The following is a 14,909-nucleotide window of genomic DNA, read 5'->3' on the forward strand; positions in this document are numbered from 1 at the left end:
TAAATTTCCCATTATTGAACAAAGTATGTAGTATAAAAAAGAACAACCAAATAAAAATTAAGTTACTTTTAACGCTTTGTGTCTTTCAATGTAAACCATGTGTTTTGAATTTAAATCTTATGGTAACAGGCTTTGTTAGTGGCTCTGTCACAAAATACATGAAAAGGTTAATATTTCAGTGTCATCAGATGTGAAGCAGTTTAACATCTTCTGATTCACACTACCGAAGAAGGAGCAGACAAAAAACAATTAATAAGTAAAGTTGAGGCTCTTTTTTTTTTCTTTTTTTTTTGTCAGCACATTTTAATATACAGAAGTATCACAGGAACACACTCGGGTGACAGAGTTTTTTTTAACATCTCAGTGATATCAGCAGAACTTCAATGTGCTATTGGCAAAATATTTCGCAGACGCATGATTTTATTCCTCAAACAGCGACACTGTTTGGGATTTTGTCGGGGGACATGTTGTAGTACGGCAGCTTCTTTCCGTCGTTCCTCCTCTTGATGGAGCTGCTTATCTCTGCCAGCTGCTTCCTGAACGTCTCCATGGCCGCCTTCACTGGCTTCTCGATGAAGTGCTCATCAGGATACATGCCCAGGTACAGCTGCAAGGAGAGGGAGAGGGGAGACGGGTCATTCAGCCAGGAGGTGCACTGCAAGGCGCACTGGTCCTTAAAACAAGTCTGTACTGTACTGAGACGTGTGTGTCTGGACACTGGGTGCCCTTTCCGTACCTCTCCCTCCTGGTACTGGCTGAGGGCCCAGACGGCCCCCAGGTGCCAGCTGGAACGTCCGCGATCAGGAAGGCTCTCGATGATCAAGTTCACATTCGCCAGGCCCTTCCGGTTGGGCGGGGGCCTTCTCATGGTAGATGGAGCGTTGGGGATCCAGGAACACCAGTCATACTATACACACAATGTACACAAAGATACAGAATGTGAATGCAGTAATTTTTACTCAAATTTTGTACTTTTTACTCCACTACTATTTATCTGACAGCTGTGATTACTAGCTACATTACAGAAAATACTACGCATTGTTAAATAATAAACCAGTGAAAATCCAATTTTTTTCTGATGACCTCCTTACTCAGAAAGCTGTGTCTAGCTTGGGCTCAAAAATCTGAGAAACGTACACAAAAAAGAAAATGTTCTCCTTTCTTGCCCCATTAATCATCTCATGGCCCCTCAGATTTATCTTGTGACCCGCTGATCACTGGAATAAACTACCTTGCTGTTTATAGTAGTAGTTAAAACAGGATGCATCCGCATTAGGAATCCAATAATATAATCGACTATAATATATCAGTCGCATGGGCCATTTTTCTTCAGAACGAGCAATGTTGCTTTTGATATATTAAGTAAATTTTGTTGATAATACTTCTGTACTTTTACTTAAATAGGATTTTGAATGAAGGAATATTTTTATGCTGTTCTGGTAGTTTTACTGAAGTCAAGGGTATGAGTCCTTCCTCCCCCAGACACTCAGTCAGAGGACCTTCAGAACTCCCTTCACATCACTTATAAATTTAAGAAATTGAATGTTAGGTTCCTGATTATCTATCACTCACCTGTCCAAAGTTGACCGCTGCATGCTGGGCCGAAGCAGTGAACACAATGACGGTCAGATACTCTGTCAGCTCCTCACGTGATTTCAGGGACTTGGGAAATTCTGTGCACATATAAGATTGACAAAGTGAGCTTAAATCTGTACAAAAACCTTGTGTGAAATATCCTTGCACAATGCAGGTAATGGAGAAATGCCAGAAGGGTTTTACAACACTGCAACAGTGACACCATCACCATCCCGTGGCTTCCTGTCTTCACCCTGAAACTATTCGTCTATAACAGAACAGATGTGAATTTGTAATTTCCCTGACATAACTGTCTTCTCCAGAAAACCCAACACTAACACAAATATTGAAGGTTGAGTTGCTTCTCTCCCTGGGAAAATATACTTTAAATATTGGTTAGTTGCTACATTTTCAGAAAAATGACACAACAGGAAGTCGGTATTGTGTACCCACCACAGTTATCGAAGTCCTGCATACCGAAGCTGCACACATCTTTAATGAAGGCCTGGATTTCTTCATCTTCCTGCACCGTCTCATCGCTGGTGTAGTAAATATGCACCACATCAGACACAAAACTGCCAGAAAGAAAAGAAGAAAGCAGTCAGGTATAGAGAAAATAACTTGATAATAATCTGTTGTCATGGCTGTTTTCTGTCCCTCAAAGACACAAACTATTCTTCAGTGCCGTCTATAAAAACTCCTACAAAGAGTTGTTCTTCACCTCTCGGTGGCCTCCCACACCTTGTAGCCGTCGTCTCTGTAGAAGTAGGTGGGCAGCTCCTTCTTGTCGTCCACGCCGCGGGCCTTGATGATATCCGGGAAGCACAGAGACCTGAAAGTCAGAGACTTCATGGCCTTTTGAATCATCTGGACGTGACCGCCTCCACCTGTTGCGTTTGCCTTGACGAGGATGGAGAAGATACAGCATCACCCTCACTACTCTTGCAGCTATTTATGGTGCTTTTGAGAGTCCATTACTGAATGCACTATGACCCATTTTAAGCAAAGACATCCTATGAGTCTACATATAACTTTGACATGGCGTTTCATTAGAGGAAGGTAAAAGGCCTTTTGGGGTTCTTTTCCTCCCTTTTTTTGGGTAATTTTAACTCACAAATCTGTTGAGAGTATTACATTTTTCTGTATTTTGTATCTACAAACTCACCTTGTCAAAGATGCCGCACTCACAGATGAGCTGCTCTCTGGCCTTGGTGTTGATAGCCATGGTAAAACGAACGTGTGGCATAAGTAGCTGGAAGAAGGAAACACCAATCAATCAATCAATCAATCAAATGAATCAATCAGTCAGTTGACCAGTCAGAGTTTTACCTTATACACAGGGTGAACAGCAGGGAGCTGCCTGTGCATGGCAACAGCAAACACCTCTGTTATCAGATGAGTCCTGAGCAGGTGTGTGATGGTCTGGTGGTACTGGAAGTCTGCTGAGCGGACCCAGATCTTAGCCAGCAGCCAGTCGTGCTGACCATCAGTGGGCAGGAAGATCGGGTGGTCTTTCCCTGGAGTCTGCCCAAGCTGGGAAAACACGGAGGACAAGGGACAGGCAGGAAGAAATTGATTTATACTGGAATTTTTCCGTCATTTGCTGCTCACCATCTCTGTACCTGTATGGCTATGGGCAGGATCTTGTTCCGAGCGTTCTTGTAGAGCAGACAGATCGGAGCTGCCAGGTACTGCAGCGTGCAGGGATCTGTGCGGTTAGGACTGATGCCTTCCAACACCTCGTAGTCCACTATGTAGATGTTACCTGCCTGGAGCCGGAACGTTGATTCACACAGTACGTCAGTGGGACAATTTAAGTGAGACATAATAGCTGAATAGGTTCACAGAAACAGACACCATCTACCTCTATTTCCTCCTCCAGAGTCAGCTCCCTCTCCAGGCTGACAGAAACCATCTCATCAGTGACAGGAAACTTGTCAGGAAGTTTGGTGCACTTTCGGATCATTACGGGGTTGCAGCCGTTTAGAAATTGGTACCCAAACATGAAGTCCTCCTTCCAGTGTTGCATCACATACTCTGGATATAATATAATATAATATAATATAATATAACATAACATAACATAACATAACATAACATCATATCATATCATATATGTGAGGCTGACCTGAGATTGTGTTTTTGATTCTCACAAAGATCTTCTCAAAGTCAGCGAAATCACTCCAGGAGGACTGGAACATGTGCATGAACTGGTTCACAAACAGGTTCTCTATTCTGGAAAGTCATCATCACATTCGTCACCATATTCATGTCAAAAAGGTCACAGTATTTTCAAAAATCAGATGCATTTTCATTTAATATGTCAATTGAACTCTAAACGTGTTATACTGAATGCAGTTGTGATGACTTTTTGCAGAAAGAAGCAGCCCTAAAAGCTAAATAAATGTAATTATACCATAAGATCTGTCAACAAAGATGCAGCATTTCGGTCAACACCCTTGAAGCTCACTGTGCGAAATTGCATACCTTTATTTTCCATCTCACCTTCCTCTCCAGTCCACAAAGCATTATCATTGTCAAAGCTTTGACATTTTTGCAATGTTTAGCAGAAGTACTGCATGATGCAAACAGTTTGGGATTCGTTTGGTATTGTGTCTATGTGCAAGCTCTCGCGCCTGCATGAAGGCGCAATGCAAATGTCCCTGGTAATAAACACACAATGACCCTTCTGTTTCTCCAGGAAATCATGCGCACAGAAAATAGCTGGAGCTCAACATGTGACCGTGGCGTCATGAAAGATGAAAAACATTTCAGAGGTTAAAGCTCCACTGAATCACTCTGTTCTGTATTGAGGGGGCGTCAGTTGTCACAACAACTAATGTAAAGCTCTACTACAGCGACCTGTTTGAGGGAGCACGTACGCCTTACTGTAGTTCAGTACGAAGTCCACCCCCTTCTCACTGTCAAACTGGTTGTCCCGGGGCAAATCCTTGTGTCTGTCAGCATCTATGCTCATAGGAAAGCCTGGCTGCCACTCCTTCCATCTGCAGAGGACAGCAGAGTTGTTAGTGAGCCGCCTCAGCCTTCTGTAACACACAACCACACACACTGCATGTGCAGAGTGAACTTGCTTGTAGGTTTTCCTCCTCATGTCCAGCTCTTTTTGTCTGTGCTGCTTGACCAGGCCGGTCTTATCATCCTGAGGCAGATGTGCTGCAACAGACACAAGACATGAGGGAGGGAGCTCGTTACTGCAGACTCTGACTGATGACAGCGAGGAGGCAGGCGGTCTGTTATTCAAACTAAACAAAGTGAACTGATGTACCTCTTCCATCCCGCAGCACCACTTCCTTGTCATCCACCAGCCAGCGGAAGCAGGGGAACTCCAGGTAGTCTCCAGACGGGGTCTTGACTGTGACGTACTTGCAGTACCAGTCATCATGCACCCAGTACTTCTTCTTCTCAATCTTCACCAACAAAATCTCTCCCAGGTTCTCCCCGACCCTCACGTCATAAGAGTCCACCTGCAATTTAGTCAGCGGCTAAATAAATAATCTTTAAAAAATAGAGTAACTTAGTGAATCAGGTGTGTATTGTTAGTTTTGTGTTGTTCTTTTGAAGGAAAAAGGGTAAAAAAACACATTTCACGTGTCACCATGAGAAAACATCAATGTCACATTTGGTTTTTGTAAGAAAGATGAATTTCACAGGTAGTATCATGTTCACACATGCAGAGAAAGTTGTAGGAAGCGAACATATGTGACTTTAGTATTTTATATAATAAAAACATTATTTAGGTGCATGAAATATATATTTTCAACTTAAATTACAGCTTTGCAAGCGGCAACAGATTATAAAGAATAAAAAGTGTTTTATTTAAAAAACTGTATGAAGAATGCTAAGTCGATGCTAAATTTTAACTTTAATACCTCATCCCACCTTTAACAAGCCCCGCCTCTTTAGTATTGCTTTTGTTTACTTTTATTTATTTTAAGCTCTAGATTAATTATATTATTATTAGGTATATTTATTACCTTTACATTGTCTATTTTATGTTTTTATACTGAAACACTATGTGAAGTCGGATCTAATAACAAACTACTTATATCTCATCTTTCGTCTATATTTGTAACAGTTTATTTATTCAAAAATATATTTTAGTGGCATTGTGGAAAGACCTCCAATGTGTTAATTTTAAAACACCGAACAGTGTGCAGTATAATGCAAAAGATAAGAAAACATTTTAAAAAGATTTAAATATTTTCCATTCAAATCTGCTTCATGTTCAGAACAGCAAATATTTTCTTAGATTTCTTCTTTCTACTCATTTTTGTTCCCCCCTCCAAAATAAAAGTTGTTCATTTTCAAACAGTCGACTTCAAGGTACATCTCTGTTGGAACGTCTTCCTCTTTGTGAAAGAACGTCTTTCCTACTCAGCATGTCAACAATCTCACCCAGCGTTTGTGTCTAGTTGTTGATGCTCGGCATTCATCAGAATTTTAAAAATGAATGTTTGTGTCACACAGTCATCCTCACAGCCCAGTGTAACGTCACTTACCGCCCCCCTCTCAAAGTCATTGTACAGAGCTTTGTCCAGCAGCGTTCTCTCGCTGCATCCCTCCGTGCCCACCAGAGTAATGTAGATATAATCATCCGTCCCTGCGAACCACTGGCTCCCTGTGGAAACAGTCACTGTGTAAGAAGGCATGGCGGCCCCACAGGTCCAAACGCCCTCTGAAGATGAAGACACCTGCAGAAAGGCTACAACCACCCACGACAATGTTCGCCTCAAGATTTTAGGAAAGGCAAGTTTCCCCTTCTTCAAAGCTGTATCTTTCACTGACGTACACTTCTCATTGCTCTTGCAAAATGAAGACAATGTGTAATCAGGCAGCAGAGGGAGTTGCAGGACACGTACCTCCGCCCTCTTACTATTAATGAGGTCAGAATACAATATGACTGTCCTTCCTAGATGTGTTATCAGTGGTGATTTCAAATGTGCAGACATAAATGTGGCTGCAGGGACCGGAGGGCTGATATCAAATTCATAGTCTTTGTCTGCAAACAACAGGACGGTATTTTATAAAAATATAACAGAATGAAGGAGAATCACAGGGTTTTAAATTTGAGCAGTTTTACTGTGTTGAACTGAAGACATGGAAACGAAAGCAACACGTGAATATACACATCTTTTACACTTCACATTTACCAGTCAAATCAGTACGTGACACGGGACAACAACAGGTAGTGTTTTCCAGCTTCGGTGAAATCGATGCAAATGCATCTGTGGTACAGCTGCAACTGTAACATTGACATTAACAGGGGTCTGTGTGTGTGTGTGTGTGTGTGTGTGTGTGTGTGTGTGTGTGTGTGGAACTCATAGTGGGAGACGGAATTAACTTCTTCCTTCTTCACAAGTTTGATGAAGAAAACTCTCTAAAAGGATTAAAACACATCTGAATCAGCTACTGCTCCTTGTATTGGACAAGATCCTTTAAATGTTCACACTCACAGACAAAATAAGGACACAAGCGTTGGTACAAATGTAAACAAATGTACAAATAGAGAAAAGAACAACTGACAAACAAAAAAAGACATCAATCTCAAAAGTATACATTTCTTTTAGTCACATCTAACGTAGCTTGATAAGTATACAGCAGAATATTACAGTGATTTACATATATTACATATATAAATAACTTCCTATTACGTAATCATCTGGTACAGTGAGCAGCAGGAACAGATCTGTTCTTGAAGGATTGATAGACTGTGTGGACGTAAAACAAAAAAAAAAAGAGCAATAACAGTGAAAGATCATGTATTTGAAACCAAAGATGGAAATCCAAAGAGCAGTGGATGAAAGCACAGCAGTACTGTGGAAGAACGAGTGGCACCGTAAAATGCAGAAATGTTGCTGAATACTATATTTTGTTTCTCAAATGGTAGCTGCCACTCATCACCAGTGAGAGTGATTATAGTCTGAAGCCCACACAGTTGGATACTGTGGCTCATATACTGTTACATACACTTGGTAATGTACATAGAGGTGTCTCATTTACTTTCCAAGGCGATTTGGGAGAATTATATGTTGTGAGATTCAATTTCTGTTTAACTACACCTTCCCACACACACACACACAAGGTGTCGAGCTGTTTGGAGCGGCCGGGTGGTTTCCAACAAGAAACATTTTGGTTTCCCTGTGAACGATCTGGTTGATCTAACTGTTGATCTAACGATCTAACTGTGGCAGCGTTTTTTTTTTTTTTGTTCTAGTTGATGGGTGGCAAACATCCAACTGAGGAGCTGCTGAGAGGTGACTGAAGACTTTTCCACACCCCACTTCCTCCAACAGTGAATGTCTTTTAAAGTGTTCAGCGGTCCAAGTGAAATCCTCGTGTATTTAAATATAGTAAAAGAATGAATGTGACGTCTCCTCGTAATGCTCGAGTGTGGTGTCCCAGCGTATGCAAGACTTCTTGACAGATTTTTTCCTATAATTTTAGCTTTTTTTGTGAAATATTGGGTACATTTTACCTCTTTGGGCCTCCAGCAATTATTCAAATGAAACAATCTGAGAAGTTTAAAGAGGAAACAAATGACTCTGGCTGCTATAAGCAAACTGTGATGAGTGGTCGTACATAGACATGCTTCATTTTACACAAATCAAAATTGCAATTCTCCCCCCTTCATTCATATACAGCGATCTAAAAGCAGAGGCATCAACTGAAACCATGCGGAGAAACTCAAATAAAACACATTCATCACTCCGGTGAAGTAAGACATCGTATGCAGAGGAAGGCGAGAGGCTGAATGAAGGAGGAAGATGACGAGGTTCACGTAAACACGGAGGCCAGCGGTGCACTCGAGATCGAAAGTCGTTAGACAACTATTTCATTCATCAGCGATGAGCATTTCTGGGGCAATAACTCCCAAAAAAGCCATACAGAAGCTCTCACGAGCAGTTTCAGCCAACCTGGGTTAAAAACACTGCATATATTATACTCACTATGCGGCGACTTGCTTTGTGGAGAGATGTATGAGACGTGTATGAATGTTGTGTTCAGCTCTGACGGTAAATAATACAAATCATATTCAATGCTGCCACCCAGTGGCAACAGGTCACTAAATCAATAAATAAATGAAGAAGAAGCTGCAGTGATGAAGTGCAATTTTCTCCTGGATCCCTTCACGGCCCTCCAGACAGGTCAGACCTACATCCATATCATGGTAAAAACACCTTAACCTCAAAATATCAATTAATATTATTACATCCACAAACTAAAATAATCCGAGTGCATAGTAACAAAAGAAAGTTGTTCGGCAGTGAAAACACATGCAGAATGTGCTCAAATTCAGGGTTGGGCAATAAAATGTTAAATTGTCTTAAACTGTGCCACCTCAGACACTGCATAATTATTATTTTTTTTTTAACTTCAGGTTATTTATATTAATTTTAGATTTGTGTAGAGGACGAAGGGAAAGACACACAAGCAAACTTCTTCTAAAGAAATTGCACCCGAAACCTGCACCCTAAATGTAAAGACACCCTAAACTCTGAGAAAACAAAACATTACAAATCATATTATTAAAAAACTATTGCAACAAAAGTCAAGCATTTCATGACCAAGTCGGTAAAAAGAAGAACATGATGTATTTCACTGAGTTCAACTTCTTTGTGAAGGAACTGATTCGGAAGAAACTGCATATTTTGATCATTTTAAGCTGGAGTCCATCTTAAACCATTAAGATTAAGAGGACATCTGTATGAATGAGGGAGCTTCTGCACAATCCGTGGCTTATTGCGACAACAATCTTTGCCCCAAGCCATCCAACCAACCAACCAACCAACCAACCATCCGACCTACTGGATTCACACACACTGATGAGGGAGTTGCTCAAATTCAAGCCACATATCGTGCGTTTGATTAAATCTTCTCTTAAGAAGTGGCGACACACAAAAGCAGGAAGTAAGACGTAATGAAATAGGAGAGACACGGAGTCCCTTACTGCCTGATATCCCGTTTCCTTTTTTCAGCGTTAACTGACCTCCCTGGTGCCTTCAGTGAACTCAAGGAAAAGGCGATTCCCACACCGAAGAGTTTAAGACGTAGCGAGTGCGCCTCCGATCTCTCTACGATGGAAGCGTTGAGGTTGATCTGCTTAATGACTCGGAGCGGACCGGCACAGGTGAAACTCGGATGGCATAAAATCAGCGACTAGTTTAGGTGGAGGGTCTGCCTCATGAACTCATAGGTGGTGAAGGCGACGGCCTGGGAGGGGATGCAGCGGATGAAGTTGAGAGAAAGGCCTCGGTACAATCCCTTCTTGATCCCGTACTTGTTATACACGTACTTCAGGGTCTTGCTCAATGATCTGTTGGGATAAAGAAATCAAACACTTTTTAGAATGACAGAAAAACAACAGAGAAATCTACTGTTTATGTTTTTTGTCGCGTGCGGTCATTTTATGTCTTGAGTTTTTTTTTTTGTTTTTTTTATGAGCTCACCAAAGCAAATTCCTGTTGTTGAGCTGATAAGTATTAAATCTTGCATATTGGTTTTAATTATTGACATTACCGGCATGATTAATCAAGTTGTTTGTTGTTGAGGCTTGCCTGTGCTCAACCTAAACCCTGGTGATGAAGAGCCGCCATATTAACACAAACAAGCGAGGAGACAAAGGACCTTCTAGGGCACCGACGGATCTTAAATATCAAGGAAAAGCACATAATGCAAGAAAAATGAGCAGCGTTTGGTGAACTTGAACAGGTATGAACGGTATGTTGCTGTAGTTTTACAGCTCAGTTGCTATTATGCTCCTTGAAGCTTTGGGCTTTAACATTTTATCCAATGCAAACAGCCCACCGACCCTCTGGAATTCTCTCTCAAGCTGTAAGCACGCACTTCATCCTCAAAGTCTGCTTATAAAACCAAATGTGGAATCAACTGTTTTAATAAGGGAACGCCTCAATTAATGTCCAAAACACTTGAATTCAAACATTGATTTTAAATAAAGAAACAGGGACCAAACCCTGTTTATTAAGGAGCCCATATTACAGAGCGTGCAGGACTAGTCGCCTGAGGAAATTCCACCAATTAGACACTCAGGAACGACTTCTTTACTACCAATTAATCCTCTAGCTAGATGAGCACTTAACCTACTGCCTATGAAAGGTTCATCAGCACCGTGTTGTATGAGCAGCTTTCATCTCTATCATTCCCCTCAGTATCAGTAGACTCCGACAATTAGTTCTCCTTCATTTATCTTTTAAAGGTTCACGCATAAAATTATAGTTTCACTGCAAAACTCCCAAATCGAATCAGACCACATGAGAACACAATACGAAAGCAACCATTTGTTTCTTTGTTGTAGTTTTTTTTCCCACAACAATATTCTTCAGTGATTTGTCTCACGGTTATGTTATGAAGTGCACTGACGGGTACAATCTGCAGCAGCACATCATGGCACAACAGTTCATGGAGAGTGGGAACATTGGTGATACTTACACACATTTGTCAGAGTCAGGAAGCACGGTTCCTAACTGCATTCTTCTCCTCGCCACATCCAAGGGGTACCTAGTGAGAAAAGGCCCAATGTGACACGTCAAACATCAATTAATCAGTGTGAGCAACAGCAAACTCAAGACGCTTTGTCAGCCCGAAGCTCGTTGGCTGCCTGCCGACAGCACTTACGATATTGCCTGAGCGATGGCACCGGCGACCCCTCCACAGAGCAGGTTAACGTGCGTTTTCAGAATGAGGACATCGGGGTTGTCCGAGGAGGGTCGTCCCACCAGCTCCGGGAAATGCTTCAAGCCGAGGCTCTTCAGGGTGCCAAAGGTGAAGAATGAGAAACCTGGGGGATGAAAGCAGGGACGGGAGATGAAGAGTCAAGCTAATGCGAGGACATCTTGGATCATAACCACAGGCTGGTATCAATATTTGAAAAATATTCTCAATAATCACCTGCATAAGGAGCCATCCCAATAAGTGTTGGAACAAGTCCCCTATAGAAGCCGGAGACGCCCCCCTCCTTGACAAAAAAAAAGAAAAACAAGTGTAAGTGCATGAGGTATATACAGTATAAATTATGAACAATATCAACAAGAAAACTTAGATTTCCATGCATCTTTGATAAAAGGCTCCAATGTTTGTGAAGACTGTGTTGCTTGTTGGAGAACTTGAGGCCTGGCACACTACCTTGAGGTAGATGGTGTGGAAGGCATTGGCAATGCCAGTGTAGCGATGCTCTCCCGTCACCTGGAAGGCCAGTCTAGCTCGGATCACATCCAGAGGGTAGGTGCATATCACCGCAGTCATCCCTAAAAACACACATTTTTAAGAATATGGTTGTGCTTCAACAGGATTTACTGAGATTAAGCACTCACACAATGTAGCTGTATTTAATTTAATATGCCAGACTTTCCACTTTCTCTCTCTTAGTCTCTTTATACTGATGCAAACCAACTGTGGGCCTGACCACTTTAATATCTTTTTAAAAAGATCTATTAACGCACAATAACAAGGCGTGACGCTCACTTGCATTGTGGTGATGCAGTATTTGTCACATTATGAGAAAGTCTGTACTGAGGTGACAAATGTAACCAGTCTTTGATTCAAATAATGTCAAAATTCAATAATAATAATAATAATAATAATTATAATAATAATAATAATAATAGGAAGAAAAAGTTAAAGGCAGAAATTCAATGCCAGTACATGATATACAGCTGACACAGACTGAAAAGGCAATTCTTCTCAGTGACGACGGTAAATTACCTGCCATAGATCCCGCCATGAGGCGGTGGATGTGTCCAGAGATCCCAACCCGTTTACTGAGAAGCTGCAAAGGAAGGAAACAAAGGTCACCAGTTTCACCAACAAAAACAATGCACAGACATCAGCTGTAGCGAAATGTCATTATAGCGCAAAACATTGCCATTTGAAAGTGTTATTCCAAACTAAAGTACGCACTGCACCTTTTTATACTTGTCAAAGGCCATGAACTGGATGGCTCCGTATGGAAATATCCTGACCATCATTGCCCCATTACCCTTGTACAAGCCAAGGAAGCCTTCTTTCTTTGGCACAGCTTTGAGAGTGGCAAACACCCCTGCAAAGAAAGAACGGGAGTTTCACTGATGTGGCACAGATGTGTGAAAACAAGCACTTATTGGCTTTTTCCATGCTTGGCTGCTGATGTTTCTACCTAGATGTTTGTAATGGGGGTTCTGGGCTTGAAGAAGAATCTTGATTCTGTCCAGAGGAGCAATGGTAGTCTTGGCACAGCATCCTGCAACACCTAATCAAAAACAGAGAAACACGGCGTCAACCCATTTATTATTAAATTCATTTAATAAATACATTTATTATTAATGGCAATGTTTCATGTTACCACAGCAGAATGGTTGGAAATAGGCCCATCGTTTATGGAGAGGTGAACAGTTTATTATAAGGGTAGCGTTGGGCGTCCTACAAGTGTTTTAAAGTAGCTAACAGTCAGACTAAAAAAAGGGAGCAAGTGTAACAGTCAACCCCTCAGATGTTCAAGTGCAATGTGTGTTTCAAAATAAAAGAGGAAGAACCACAAACAACGACACACAAACTTACTTAACTGCCATGTTATCACATGTGTGCTAAAGGCAGCACGGCATGCTTCCAGTGTATTGGGATAAATAATGTGAATAATGATTCATTTTGGAAAGAAGTAATCATACTCTCCAATCAAATAGAAGTGCACGGGCGTTGCTACGTTTACAATCATGTTGAGTATGTGAAGTCATGATGAAGTGAAGCCTTGAACGCCTTGAAACTGTGTCCTCGTGTTCTACTAATCATCACAGACCTTAGTCTGATGTCACATCCTACCTCCAGCTGCGAAGGAGCGAAGGAAGTGGTAGTCCCTGTTGGCAGGTTTGCTGCTGCTGGTGGCAGGAGATGTGGAGACCGCAGCCTCCGATGTCATCCTTCCTGCTCAGGAATCTGACACATCCATGGCTGTGCAATTTGGAGGGAAAATAATACTGTAAATGCACATGCGACTATCAGCGTGTATCAGCCCCCTGACACATGTATTTACGGGCAAACCAGACTGTGAGTTTGGTGTATACGGTTGCTGATAAGTCATCTTTTGCAATGGGACACAAGAGCCAAGAGGCAGGTGGATTTAACCACGAGACAAGATGATACTCACAAGGTAATCACAACTGTCACAGGCACAAAGGTGGAGAGGGTATGTCCAAAACAATCGCAGCTTCTCTCGTGCCCCTAAACGTTGACGTTACTTCCTCGGTATAATCCTGGTTGTTACCGCACCGAGAAACTCGTCCTTCGCTGTTTCAGTTGAAAACCGGATAATCAACATGCCTTGAAGCCTTGATGCTGAGGCACTTTTAGGATTCACGTAACGCATTCGTACCCTTTGCCCGTTACCGACTGACTACATCTGACCTAAAACAGTCGCGCTGTGATGACGCAGAATGAAGGAGACAGAGGGGAGGAGGGGCGAGGGGGGATTTAACAGCGGAATATTATAATTTCAGTATTGGTTTACGATATCATATTATCGCCAAATTACGTCCCTGATAATTATTATAATAACGTATAAAAGTCTCTCTGTCTCTCTTGGAAGTGAATCAATCTTTTCAAGAAACAAAGCTGCCTTGTTTTTAAGCTTTTTAACATGTTTCAATTAAAATATCTTTATATAAAAATATATGCATGCATGCACATTAGTATGTAAAGAAGTGTGTTTTATTGTCTAAACACTTCTGTTGTCTTTATTTATATACTAAAATTGTGTTTTTTTTGTTTCTTTGCCTCGGGGCAACATTGTGCAGTTAGACCACTTATGTTCAGTATATCCTGTTATATTGTGGAGATGATAATCACGACCATAGTCATTGTTTTTAGTTTACTGATAATTACAGAAATGGACACGGGAACATATTATGGGAGCAAGGAACAGGATCAGGCAGTTAGGGTAATTTGAGACAGCCAGGTCAAGGGTCAGTCAGCAGAGTAACGTGTGTGTGTGTGGGTGTGGTGTGAGTGTGTGTTATAATTTATAACCAGGCTTGGCATAGTTGACGGGTGAGGGACTGGACATTCTTTTACCCCTTTACCCTCATTAAAATGTGTGCTTCCTGCTTTCTTATAGGAGAATGCTCATCTAGTTGAATGACACCGAGTCTGTGGAGGAGGTTCCATGCCTATCCTGGTGGAGAACACCCCACAATGCTTTCTACAATGCTTACCCAGAACGTCAGTGTCTTTCCAGATGTGACACACCCCTGACCTCCTAATTGTCATAAAAATGACACGAATGTCCTGATCCTGTAAGTTACCTAATAACGTGTTCCTGTGTCCATTTC

The 14,909-nt window shown here is 41.6% G+C and overlaps 2 protein-coding genes across 2 annotated transcripts; both read right to left on the reverse strand.

Moving 5' to 3' along the window:
• Nucleotides 1–109: 109 nt before the first annotated feature.
• alox5a (arachidonate 5-lipoxygenase a) lies at nucleotides 110–6,995 on the reverse strand. The gene is made up of 14 exons (XM_076076689.1): nucleotides 6,096–6,995; nucleotides 4,862–5,060; nucleotides 4,668–4,749; nucleotides 4,458–4,580; nucleotides 3,704–3,810; nucleotides 3,440–3,612; nucleotides 3,198–3,344; nucleotides 2,905–3,108; nucleotides 2,741–2,827; nucleotides 2,297–2,475; nucleotides 2,029–2,150; nucleotides 1,573–1,673; nucleotides 737–907; nucleotides 110–607 (listed from the first exon to the last, which is right to left on the reverse strand). Exons 1-14 carry the CDS (start codon nucleotides 6,543–6,545, stop codon nucleotides 428–430), a joined length of 2,325 nt encoding a protein of 774 aa, XP_075932804.1. The 5' UTR covers nucleotides 6,546–6,995; the 3' UTR covers nucleotides 110–427.
• Nucleotides 6,996–7,140: 145 nt separating this feature from the next.
• slc25a16 (solute carrier family 25 member 16) lies at nucleotides 7,141–13,995 on the reverse strand. The gene is made up of 10 exons (XM_076076690.1): nucleotides 13,730–13,995; nucleotides 13,405–13,533; nucleotides 12,746–12,838; nucleotides 12,516–12,649; nucleotides 12,316–12,379; nucleotides 11,737–11,858; nucleotides 11,503–11,569; nucleotides 11,230–11,392; nucleotides 11,044–11,112; nucleotides 7,141–9,910 (listed from the first exon to the last, which is right to left on the reverse strand). Exons 2-10 carry the CDS (start codon nucleotides 13,499–13,501, stop codon nucleotides 9,754–9,756), a joined length of 966 nt encoding a protein of 321 aa, XP_075932805.1. The 5' UTR covers nucleotides 13,502–13,533; nucleotides 13,730–13,995; the 3' UTR covers nucleotides 7,141–9,753.
• Nucleotides 13,996–14,909: the final 914 nt, after the last annotated feature.

Source organism: Anarhichas minor, unplaced genomic scaffold, assembly GCF_050575085.1.
Source record: "Anarhichas minor isolate MPS153535 unplaced genomic scaffold, ASM5057508v1 ptg000058l, whole genome shotgun sequence".
Lineage (NCBI taxonomy): Eukaryota > Metazoa > Chordata > Actinopteri > Perciformes > Anarhichadidae > Anarhichas > Anarhichas minor.

What these genes read in the sequence shown, in the direction of transcription:
- slc25a16 (XM_076076690.1), bottom strand. Translation starts at nt 13,501, where the DNA reads ATGACATCGGAGGCTGCGGTCTCCACATCTCCTGCCACCAGCAGCAGC. An exon ending in CCTTTGACAAGTATAAAAAG is followed by an intron (nt 12,380 to 12,515) that starts GTGCAGTGCGTA and finishes CTTCCTTTGCAG; the next exon opens with CTTCTCAGTAAACGGGTTGG. An exon ending in CATGGCGGGATCTATGGCAG is followed by an intron (nt 11,859 to 12,315) that starts GTAATTTACCGT and finishes GTGTGTTTTTAG; the next exon opens with GGATGACTGCGGTGATATGC.
- alox5a (XM_076076689.1), bottom strand. Translation starts at nt 6,545, where the DNA reads ATGTCTGCACATTTGAAATCACCACTGATAACACATCTAGGAAGGACA. An exon ending in GTACTGAACTACAGTAAGGC is followed by an intron (nt 3,811 to 4,457) that starts GTACGTGCTCCC and finishes ATGACTTTCCAG; the next exon opens with AATAGAGAACCTGTTTGTGA. An exon ending in GCCAGTACCAGGAGGGAGAG is followed by an intron (nt 608 to 736) that starts GTACGGAAAGGG and finishes CTCTCCTTGCAG; the next exon opens with CTGTACCTGGGCATGTATCC.